This window comes from Octopus bimaculoides, chromosome 12 (assembly GCF_046866305.1).
Source record: "Octopus bimaculoides isolate indiv1 chromosome 12, ASM4686630v1, whole genome shotgun sequence".
Classification (NCBI taxonomy): domain Eukaryota; kingdom Metazoa; phylum Mollusca; class Cephalopoda; order Octopoda; family Octopodidae; genus Octopus; species Octopus bimaculoides.
The window spans coordinates 7,884,146-7,896,838 of NC_142939.1; the positions used below are offsets into that span (position 1 = coordinate 7,884,146).

Here is a 12,693-nt window from a genome sequence, read left to right on the forward strand (position 1 = left end):
CCCTAAGACAATAGAGTGTGTTTTGGAGAATATTCAGCTACTATTTCTTGCTGGTAAAGATTCTTCATTGAGTTTCTTTCTCCGTGTGTAACATATTGTCTGAACGACAGTTTATTTCACATTAATTCTTTCAATATGTAACTAAATTTATAACTTTATAACTTGTATAACATTGTTCTTGTTGCTTTTTTAATAATTGCATTCAATCTTTTCTTCATAGTTCTTGCTTTTTTCCCTGCAGTAGCAGAAACAAGTTATTGAACAGTAAAAAACCAGGAAACATTGAAATATTCTACCATAATTAAAAAAACATAATTAAAGTGATCATTCTTTATATATAATTCTGATAGATGGAATGTCAGTATGGTAATATTTTCGTATGGTGATATGTTAGTAAGTTTAAAAATTATTTTTTGTTTTTCTCTTTTCTTGCTAGGTTTCTATTCCTAAGGAACTCCTTCGCCGACGAAATCGTAGTGCCCTTGCTGATGAGGTTAGTAAATATTGGACTCTTGTGGATGGCAGTGGGAGAGCCATATAAATAATCTTTGCTTGTTGTAGCATTAATTGACAGATGTATCCTTAACTAATTTAGCCCTTTGGTATTCGTATTACTCTGTCAAAATTTAATACCTATTTATTCAAATTGTTTTGAATTAATCACCCACTACCTTGGAGCTTTTAGTCCTGTCAAAGATATGATAATCTTTCTAGTGTTGGTGCCATAATAAAATACATCAAGTACATTCAGTAGAGCGATTGGTTTTTGGAAGAATATCTAGATATAGAAAACATGCCAAAAATGGCTTGTATGAGGGAGACATGGTCCTCTGATCTATCTAAGACGGCAGTAACTCAGAATATGATAAAATATTTTTTGGTGTGGATCAATTTTTGGAAATTGATTTCTAACATACATACAAGACCATAAATTCTATAAACAATTAATGATATTCACTGCAGTGCTGGACTTGTAGTTATTTTATCCATCAACAGATTCAAAATCAAAATCAATCACAAAGATTTGAAGTCAGAATGTAAAAAGAAGGAAATGAATATTGTTATTCACGACTCTCTGAAAATTAATAATATTTTCTTCATTTCCTTTTCTTGTTTTTACAGTATTTCTTTCACACTGAAGAAGGTGTTATTCTCTGGGCAAAAGCTCAGCAACAGATGAAGAAAAACAGAGAAGCTACCTTGAAAGAATACCATGCTCAGAAAAAGAATGCTCAAAGTCGACTGAAGAATCCTGTTCCCATGCCTTTAGCATCTGAAGGTGTGTACGTTAATATTCATATGGCCGACAAAATCCTTACACCAACACCAATCAAACCAAGTGTCAATGCATTTCACACAGATAACACAACCAGTAGCACAAAATCACAGATAGACGTCACACAGTTTGAGCAGGAGGATGACCCATTTGAAAATGTTGAGCGACAAGTAATCAACGAATTTGAAGAACTGAACCAAGTATTTCAGAACTCTGCTGAGTCACTGGAGTCACCAGAAGGGAACTATGAGAATGTTGTTATTAATAAGCCTCCATTACCATTACCAGATAGCATTGTTGCAGGAACTGATAGTGCATCACCCAATCCTGTTCCTGCATTACAACCAATAACTGCCGAAGAACCTTTGGCAAACGATGAAGGTTCTAATGTAGAAATTACTAGAAACAAGTCTGAAACAGATTTCCAAGATGGGGAAAACACAGATAGAAACATTGTTTATGGTAATTTACCTTACCGTAAAAAATCCTCTTCTAGTTCCCAGAAAAAACGAGAGAGCAATAATTACGTAATGGTCTCTTATGCAAATGGTCGTTTGGTGCATGATGCAACAAAATTAACTACAAAACAATTATCATTAGATGAGGAATCCAAACCTAATTTTTTATCTAATTATTTCAACCAGAAGTTCTCTGCCAGTCAGGAGAACACTGGGAGTATTCTTGACCCTAATCAACTGAATGAAAGTATTTACGAAAACCTTCCCATTTCTAGCACGGACAATTATGAAAACTGTCTTTTACCACAGAGGTCGAGACATTCTGTAGCGTTTGATGTTGACACAACTGTTAACCCTCCAGCTATCCCTCCCAGAACAGATTTAACCAAATTGCGTAGTACCCACAGTACACCAAACATCCATCAAGCGTCATCTGATAGAGATGCTGAGACTGTTTCCCCCTTCCATTCCCCTTCTAAACCAGCTCCAAGAAAGCAAATTAAGTCCCCAGCGTCTCCAGTACCGAGGAAACAGGTGAGGATATTTATTTTTACTTTGTTCTTTCAATAATGTTTTGTTTTTTTTTTTCCATTTTCTCTCCTGTTTAAAATGAAAAAAAAGGTACCAACACCCAAGTGTTGTGGTATGGATATCAGAATATTTTCCATCCTCTTGTAAGTGTTCAAATCTAGGATATTCAAAGAAAGGGCTGAAAACTGTGTGATGGGGTTGGGGTGAAAATGTGACCCTTCATTTCCATAATTACATGAACTCACTCTACATCTGAAATGTTTTAATAGTTGTTTTCTTCTTACTGATATTCTTCAAAAATCAATTCCATAACATTTTTTTCATATCAGGTTTCAATTCTTTTTTTTTTTTAACCTTTAACTGTTTTTTTATTTTTTATTCCAACTTCAAACTTGTCATTTTTAATTTTCATTTGATTCCATGTATTCACTTTACATATGGAATTAACTAACTTTTCTGAGCACTTTGTTGGAGAGGAAATAAAATGCGTATGAGACGTTAGATGTGTGATATTACAAGAAAAGTTGGAGTTGAATCTGGAATTCTACAAAAAATAGCATGTAGACTCAATTGTGAACAATACATGAATACATATATATAGTAACATTGGGGATTGCTGATTTTGCAACAAGCTAAAAAGCTAGTTCTAAAATCGCTCGAAGAGATGATTGTAGTAGCTATTCTAGCAAGTAATGTTTGTAGCCACTTCAACATGGCTGTTCTGTTTGAGCGGAATTTACTGCGATTTTTAGCTGGTTAACGATACACAGTTGCATCCGATATATTGTGAGCAGGGGAACAAACCCCTACCATCTTCTAGCAATGGGACCAGAATATATATATGTATTTATATATGTATTTATATGTACATGTATATGTTAGTGTGTGTGTGTTTGTTTATACATTATGTGGGCAATGTTTTCAACCAAGATATTACAACATTAACATATCAGCATCTTCAAAGCAGAGCCTTTGAATACTATTCACCTGCTTTAGCATCTGTGATTGTTCCCCCACTTCCACTCTGTTTTACTCTTCTTTCCATAACATGACTGTTGAGAGACACATTTTATTATGTGTAAGTTACACACACACTCACACACACACTCCATATAAATGAGAGCATATGCTTGTTTGTATATCATGGAAGAGCTCTGAACTTTGCGTCCTCAAGAAAAACAGATTTGATTTTCAAAATCTACATCTCAAAGGCAAGCTTTTCGGTAAATAGTAATCAAAAAATATAATTTGATATAAGAAATAATTTGACTTTCAGATCGCCACATCTATTTCTCTCTATATGTCCTATCTGTTTTTACGTTTTTCCCCACTCTCTATACATTTATCATACTCTTTCTCTATATTTACCATACTCTCTCTCACTCTTTGCATATGTATGTCTCTCATGCAGGCTACAGTCCCCTCTCTCTCTCTTGATATGACATGAAATTGCTTTCATTTTGTTTAAAACTTTGTTGCCATAATGTGTTTAGCTTCATTTTATGATAGCTATCGCTCTGAAAATTGTCAAACTTTAAACTTCTGTAACATTTAAAAACAAATTTTCTGAAATAAAGGAATTACAAATCAGATTCAGCATGAAAAATTGCATCAATGTACCAAATTTGAAAATTTTCACTTAATTTTAAAATGTGAGATTATTACTTTTGGGGCTGTTAAATTCATTACATTGTGTAAGAAAATTGTAATTTTGTTTTTTCTCTTTGATCATCAGTAAGTGTTACTTTTTTATTTGCTTCTATCTAGAAATCAAAGGAAATGACTACGTTTCCTTTCAAACTTTGCTTTTGTGACCTGGACATCAATGCTTTAAAACTGACCTATGTTCCGTTGCATCTCAGACAGATTCAGTGCTGAGTTGTTCAAGCAGAAATATCGTTATAGCAAATATTCTGCTCAATACTACAGATTAGCTTGTCAAATGTTTGACTGTAACCACTTGAGTGTGTCCCTTTGTGGCTGACAATATATGCACCTCTGATGATGAGCAGGATTAGTGGGGGAGCATCATAGCCATGTATTGAGAGGAATTCTTTGGGGTTTGAACTAATGTAATAAACGCAAACTTTGAAGGAAATATTAGCTGTTTTTCATACTTCCTAGGGGTAAGCAAATAGGAAATAACAGTTGCTACCCAAGGACAAAAATTGTGTTACACACTGTTACCTTTAGACATAAAACATATCATCATCATCATCGTTTAATGTCTGCAGTCCATGCTAGCATGGGTTGGACGATTTGACTGAGGACTGGTTAACCAGATGGCTACACCAGGCTCCAATCTGATTTGGCAGAGTTTCTACAGCTGGATACCCTTCCTAACGCCAACTACTCTGAGAGTGTAGTGGGTGCTTTTACGTGCCACCGGCATGAAGGCCAGTCAGGAGGTACTGGCAACGGCCACACTCGAAATGGTGTATTTTATGTGCCACCTGCACAGGAGCCAGTCCAGCGGCACTGGCAACGATCTCGCTCGAATGTCTTTTCACGTGCCACCGGCACAAGTGCCAGGAAGGCGACGCTGGTAATGATCACGCTCAAATGGCGCTATTTACGTGCAACTGGTACGAAAGCCAGACAGCTGCTCTGGCAATGATCACGCTCAAACGGTGCTCTTAGTACTCCACTGGTACAAGTACCATCACTCGGTGCTTTTAAGGATCTATGAGGTTAATCAGCAATCTGAAAAATTATATTCTTGAAATTGTATTGTTTATGAAAATTATTAACTGTCTGCTTTAGGTTTCAGTCGTTATGTATGCATTTTCTTTTTGTAGTGATTTCTTTCAAATTGAATTACACCATGTTTGTTATCTTTCAGTCTTGGAGTCGGCACTCTCCACTACCACCAATCCGAGCACGGTCCAATGGCCAGGTGTCACAGGGCTCGGTAGACACAAGCTGTAGTGATGACAGTCCCACAGATTACACTCAGGCTACTGACCCATTCTCTGCATTGTCACAAGAAGCTCAGACGTTTGCCCAGCAATATCTTTCCATGGGGTTCCCTCGGGCCAGAGTTGCGAGGGCTGTCCAAAAATTAGGATTACAAGAAAAAGATGTAAGTATTTGTGTTTATGTAAGTCTGTACACAAATTGAAATAATGTGAATGTCAGAAAGAACATGAACTCCATACCAATATTTTCATGTATTTTGTGTTTTGGATTTATAGAGAGAGAGTTCATTTAGATGAGTTGCAGTTTGGGTTTGTGCCAGGGAGAAGCACCATTGATGCTATATTTCTGGTAAGACAGTTGCAGGAGAATTTCCTAGCCAAAGATAACCCTCTGTACTTGGCTTTTGTTGACATGGAGAAAACCTTTGACAGGAGACCCCTCCCCAGTCCCCTTATATGGTGGTCAATGCGGAAACTAGGGATAGATGAGTGGTTGGTGAGAGCTATACAAGCAATGTACAAGGATGCTGTCAGTAAGGTGTGTGTTGGCAATGAGTATAGTGAAGAATTCCGGGTAAAAGTAGGAGTTCACCAAGGGTCAGTCCTCAGCCCCCTCTTGCTCATCATAGTCCTCCAGGCAGTAACAGAGGAATTCAAGATAGAATACCACTGGGAGCTCCTTTATGCTGATGACCTTCCTCTAATAACTGAGTCACTACCAGAACTAGAGAAGAAGTTGTCTGAAGGGGGTCCTTTTTCTCTGATGATCTGCTGTTCAGCTCTCCCTAAAGTTTCTCACTAACTTTGTTTTCATTTCTTTCTTAATGGTAATTGTATGCAGTATATACCCTAATTTGAGTAGGTGTGCGTGATGTTAGTAGTAATTGTAGTAGAACAGTATAAATGCAGGGGATGTTTTCTAATATTGATGCTAATGACTTCAATGTTGAATGTTTTTTTTTTCTTTCAGGTGATTGATCATCTGTGTATGGTTGACAAACTGGGAGAAGGAGGATATGATCCACACTTGGTTGAAGATGCTTTACATTTATTTGAAAATGATATCCAAAAAGTAAGACATCCAAATCATTTCATTAAACCTTGGTCATTTATTGATGGCTCTTTGTCATATATATATATATATATATATATATATATATATATCACGTACCATTATCATTTGACATCTGCCTTCCATACTAGCATGGGTAGATATATATATGCATGTGTGTGTGTTTTTGTGTATATGAATGTTGTAGTATAAATATATATATACAAATACACGACAATGATATATATATATATATATATATATATATAGATATATATATATATATATATATATATATATATTGTCAATCTAACATATATCAAGAAAAGAAGCACACTCTAAAAAAAAGAGCAGCAAGTATTAAACCAATAAGTTAAATTCTGGTCATAGTGACCAATGGTTTCATATCAACAAAAGCTGCTACCTTGTGAACAGCTCATCAGACTCTATAGAGTTCAACTTTTTGTTTTAATATATATATATATATATATATATATATATATATATATATACAAATATACAGACTCATCTATGTATATGTATTTCAAGTTTATATACACACATCAACAAACATAACCTTTTCCCTTTTTTGTCTTTTCAGGCGGAATGCTACTTGCACCTTCATCAACAATTTGTGGAACTTGGATTTCAAAAACCAAAGATCCAGCATGCATTAGTTACTTCCAAGCTCGACAGTGACAAAGCTTTGGACTTGTTAACCACCTAAAAGACATTGTTTGTAGAGGAAGGGGTGGGGGGAGGGAGTGGGCAGGGGAACAAAACATAATAAACACAGTTACAGAAAAAAAAAAAGAAAAGAAAAAAATGAATACATACAACACAGAGAATGTAAATCTACTGTGTAACTTGGTAAACAAAATCAAAGATTCCTGCATCATTCAATTTTCCTTTTTTCTTCAGTTCTTCTGTTGGATATTAAATTTAACACCTGAAAGTAATTACCAACCTCAAACAGAATTTTGATTTTATCCCATTTGAATGTATTTTCTATTTCAGCTACAAGAGATGTAATCGAATCACTGGCAGACTATACAAAAATGTAGGCTTCAATACATGATAGATGGGACTGGATCAGTTTGTACTTGCGCAATGAAAACTGAGTCCCTTAACCCTTTAGCATTTGACCCCTTGCAAATGAATTTAGTACTGATTGTTTGTGCTGTGTACTGGTATTAGGCCATTCAGTAACTACTCTTTTACTCTTTTACTTGTTTCAGTCATTTGACTGCGGCCATGCTGGAGCACCGCCTTTAGTCGAGCAAATCAACCCCAGGACTTATTCTTTATAAGCCTAGTACTTATTCTATCGGTCTCTTTTGCCGAACTGCTAAGGGGACGTAAACACACCAGCATCGGTTGTCAAGCAAAGTTGGGGGGACAAACACAGACACACAAACACACATACATACATATATATATATACAATGGGCTTCTTTCAGTTTCCGTCTACCAAATCCGCTCACAAGGCTTTGGTTGGCCCGAGGCTATAGTAGAAGGCACTTGCCCAAGGTGCCACGCAGTGGGACTGAATCCTGAACCATGTGGTTGGTAAGCAAGCTACTTACCACAGCCACTCCTGTGCCTACAAGGAATTTTCTAGTGTCTTTACAGATTCTTCTCAGTGTGGTATATTCAAAGACATGGTGCTGCACAGAGCAAGACATTGCATTGCTCACATACACACAGGTTTTGATGCGACCAGTACCACTTCCCATCTGCAAGAGGTAAAGCTGGCCATGTCCTGCTAAAATATTCAACATGCTTTATCATCAAACTGGCCAGATCCAGCCTCTCACATCTACCCTGTAACCTCATTCTAAAATTAAACAATCACATCATTGAAATCTTAAAGCTGTGAGATAATGTATGATTAATTCAAAGCAATATGAACAAATAAGCACTGCATTTGGCAGAGTAATCTGAATGCTAAAGGCTTTAATGCCCAGGCGGCTCACTAGATGTAGTTAATAGCTTTTGTTACCTAAGGAGATATAATTAGCAAAGGAGGTGACTACTCTGAAAGCATAGTAGTTGGAGCAGAGTAAGAATGGTTTGGAAAGAAATTCAAGGAGCTGACACCACTGTCGGCAACAAAGGTCTTTTTCCACAGAGTGAAAAGCAGTTTATATGATGCTTGTGTTAGAAGTGCAATACTGCAGGGTAGTGAGACATGGGTCTTGAATACAGAGGCTTTGGGAAGAAATGAAATTAGCATGCTCTGTTGGATGGGCAGTGTAAGCATGCATGAATGTCATAGTATAAATGTGCTGTAAGAAAAACTGGGCATAAGAGGAATCAGGTGTAGTGTGCAAGAAAGAAGACAGTGCCGGTACAGATACATAATGCCTATGGATGAGGACAGCTGTATAGAGAAGTACTGATCAATAAACATGGCTGGTGCTTGTGGACAAAGAAATCCAGGAAGACTTGGGATGAAGTGGTCAGTACTGAAATCAGAACACTGAGTCTCACAAATGAAATAACAAAGGACTGGCCTATCTGACAATGTGAGCTTCTGAAAACCCACCCATCATGACAAAACTGACTTCTGAAAGTACTGTATGGGTATATATTCACACACGCATATATGTGTGTGTGTGTGTATATATGTATGTGTGTGTGTGTGTGTATATATATATATATGTGCGGGCGACATGAAATCTTCCGAGCGGGATCGTTGCCGGTGCCCCTGGGCTGGCTCTTGTGCGGGTGACACATGAAATTTCTTCGAGCGGGATCGTTGCCGGTGCCCCTGAACTGGCTCTTGTGTGGGGCTGTTGTGGGATTTTCGAGCGGGATCGTTGCTGGTGCCCCTGGACTGGCTCTTGTGCGGGTGACACATGAGGTTTCTCGAGCGAGATGAGCGTGGCCGTTGCCAGTACCGCCTGACTGGCCTTCGTGCCGGTGACACGTAAAAGCACCCACTACACTCTGAGTGGTTGGCGTTAGGAAGGGCATCCAGCTGTAGAAACACTGCCAAATCAGATTGGAGCCTGGTGTAGCCATCTGGTTTCACCAGTCCTCAGTCAAATCGTCCAACCCATGCCAGCATGGAAAGCGGACGTTATACGACGACGACGACGTATGTATGTGTGTTTGTGTATATATATATATATATATATAATGACTGCCTTTGTAGGCTGGACCACAGCCATTAAGAGCAACACACCATTTTTTCTTCTCCTTCGCATGGCCTCAAAATACCCTCCTCTATCCATCGATCCACCTCCCTCTCGAATTCATTCCTGGCTCCTCCTTCGAGGGTGTGTTCGTAACAGCACACCCTGTTTCACAACACAGGAGGTTCTCCCTTCCAGAAGTATTCTACCGTCCGTCGTGTTCCATCGAATTTGGCCCGGAAGTCCTCGTCTTCAATGTAGCATACATCGTCTCCTCTTTCTGCACGTGTTCTGTCGCTCTCGCAGCCTTCTTCCGCCTTTCCATACTCATATCACGCAGCACATCGGTTGTCGAATTCCACTCCCTTCTCGCCTGCTTTTACGCCATCCAACCGGACAATTACGTCCATTCCCACCACTATGTCAACACCGTCCACCACTTCGTCGACAACAATTGCCTGAACCTTCACTTGCACTATCAACTGTATTCCGCCCTAGCCTCTACACCTAACCTTCCCGCCATCCACTGCACTCAGATTTGGGTTACTGCCCTAGCTAGTTACTATTTTTACAGTCACCTGGGTCGTAGTGCAACTAGTACAGTATCCACAAGGGCTCAAGCATCTCTCGACCCCACTTAAACGTTTATTATTGGCAGTGACCGCGAGTGCGCCTCTAATCGGTTGACTGGGTAGCTACCAGCGCAATAGCTCCCTTTCATTCGTTTCCCTGTTTGCATTGGTTAGCAATGTGCCCAGGCTGGTCACACCGGTAGTACACCACTTCTGGTTCCGTGCAGACTCTGACTATATGAGGACCCCGAAACCTGAAACAATGTCCCTTCATCCTTCACCCAGCTTCTCTTGTCTCATTCTTCTTCCCGTCAGCTTCCGTTCGCCTCTTTGTCGTTCTCGTTTCCGTCGTCGTACTAACTACATTACGTATGTTATTCTGCGTCATGACACGACTTCGCTCTATCAACTCGCTCACCGGCATGGTGTCGATACTCAGTAGCTGCTGCAAACTTATTGAGTTGTGATGGGGGAAATCCGGTCACAAAGGCCAACTTTACAATTCTTTCCATTGTCTCCTTGGAAACCTCTGCTAAAGCTACCAATCTCCTAATCTCGCTCGCATAGTCGTCAACCTGTTCTCCTCTACATTTCACGCTTCCGAGCTTACTATACTCCGTGTAAGCAACTTTCAGCCGTTCCTCGATCTTTTCGATCTTTTGCTGATCGTCTTCCGACATCTCTAGATACAGGTTCAATGCACTTCTAGATACAACAGTAGGAGGCTGGCTACGTCCCGTATCCTCTGCAATTTCGCTACTAGCTTCACTTTCTTTATCCAGGCCACCACGTCGCCTTTGGGCATAGAAAAGTCTCAACACGTCGCTGCCGAGTCTAATCTTTGATGCCATATTTTACCGTAGACAGTAGATTTTTTTTTTTTTTTTTTTTTTTTTTTTTTTTGACGCAACGCAATGAGCCGAAATAGCTTGTGGTATGAAGGAGAAAATAGAAAAAGGAGAATTGAGGCTTTCTTACCTTTCGATTCGGGGGAAACGTTCTCACACTACCCACGTGGTCGTTCACACATGTCCACTCTTCCAGCTGTCCGGCTGCACACTGCCTTTCTTCCTGTCCCCGCTGCGCGTGCTCTCTTGAGCACTTCTGAACTCAGGGGCTCCTGACAGGACATACGAACTCTCCCACTTTCGACTTCTCAACAGCTTCAGCTCAATACCACACAAGTCTATTTCTTAGATAAAAAAATATATGGGGTAGTCAAAAAACAATTACAGTTTTGGTGCGCTTTATCTGACAGGGTTATCAGCTATATATTTTGCATGTCTTAGCCACTAAATACAGTGTTCGTAAAGTAGTACTGGGACATGCTTCGTTGTAGTATCAAGACCAACTGATGATGACAACGATGACGCAGCTAAACCCAGCTACCATTTATAAAATCACACGATGACGGGTACTGTCAAAAGCATACAAAATTTGAAGTGACTAGAAATGAGAACAATAACATCTCATACAAAATTTGAACTACCTGACTCAGTGCAAATATCTTTTTTGTCGCTCGTTGTAATGACACTGCAGTTTGTTGTATTTAAAATCAAACCAGAATTTGTTTTCCATCGACTTCAACTCGACCGAATCATCACACTGGTGATTATAAAAAATCAGAAATATCTTTTCGTTACGCATGCACACACGCACACTTGGGTACATTAGTTATTTGAGATCTAAAGTTTTAAGAACCATAAGAGACCCGAATTTTAACTAAATATTGAATTCAAATTTCGGGGTACGGGTAAGTCGGTTGCGTCGACCTCAGTGCCCAACTGGTACTTATTTTATCGACCTCCGAATGATGAAAGTAAAGTCAGCTCCAACGACACTTGAACTCAGAACCTAAAGTTAGGTGAAATACCACGAAGCATTTTTGCCCAGCGTACTAACGATTCTTCCAGCTCCTCATCTTACTTTAACTAAATATTATCTCTGTTTTTCAGCCATAACAAGGAAGCTTCGAATCTGACGCAGACGATGAGAAGGCGTGCCGTTCTCGTCGCCTTAGCCGCCAATCATAGTGATTCTGATATTGTAACTTTAAATGTCACAAGGATCCTTTGTGTTGAAGATCAGAAAAGGGCTCCTAGCATTTGCTGTGACTAAAAAAAGCAAAAGAAAGATAGACGTTGTCAGAAAAGTTTGACCAGCAAGTCCAGGGCATCGTCAACGAGATTCCTGGCAAGTCAATGTCGGCCGTTGCCAATCATCTGCATGTATCGGTGTCAACGATTAGAGGTATGGTGCATAGAGATATCAGAGACAAATCTTAAGTTGTTAGAAAAGAGCAGTTCATGACGAATAAGATCCAGGAAAACCGTGTGATCCGGTCAAAACGCTTACTGAACAAACTGAAGCATCCCGAGAAGCCCGGATGAGAAAAGCTTTGTCGAAGATCAAAAAGCCCCATTAAAGTCTCCACTGTTATGCATCCCACGTTCCCATCGTCTATAATTGTCTTGGGAGCAGTGAGTAACGAGGGCTATGTCATACCGGTCTTATATATATTTTTTACTAGTTTCAGTCATTTGACTGCGGCTATGCTGGAGCACCGCCTCGAAAGGTTTTAGTCGAACAAATGAGTCCAAGGACTCTTCTTGAAGCTTAGTATTAATTCTATCTGTGTCTTTTACTGAACCGCTAGTTTACGGGGACGTCAACGTACCAAGACCGGTTGTCAAGTGGCGTGGGAAGGCAAAGACACACACAAACACAGACACAGACACACGCACACA

General features: G+C 39.4%; 1 protein-coding gene across 19 annotated transcripts in view; it reads left to right on the forward strand.

Annotated features, from left to right (window-relative positions):
* LOC106870433 (uncharacterized) overlaps positions 1 to 7,207 on the forward strand; it is a 52,205-nt gene extending 44,998 nt beyond the window's left edge. For all 19 annotated transcript variants that reach the window (XM_089360729.1, XM_089360726.1, XM_089360728.1 and 16 more), the window contains 5 exons: positions 437 to 493; positions 1,123 to 2,268; positions 5,108 to 5,347; positions 6,154 to 6,255; positions 6,836 to 7,207. In XM_089360729.1, the coding sequence (XP_089216855.1) occupies positions 437 to 493; positions 1,123 to 2,268; positions 5,108 to 5,347; positions 6,154 to 6,255; positions 6,836 to 6,961 (1,671 nt within the window). In that variant the 3' untranslated portion in view covers positions 6,962 to 7,207. The remainder of the gene's footprint in view (positions 1 to 436; positions 494 to 1,122; positions 2,269 to 5,107; positions 5,348 to 6,153; positions 6,256 to 6,835) is intronic.
* The last annotated feature ends 5,486 nt before the right edge of the window (positions 7,208 to 12,693 follow it).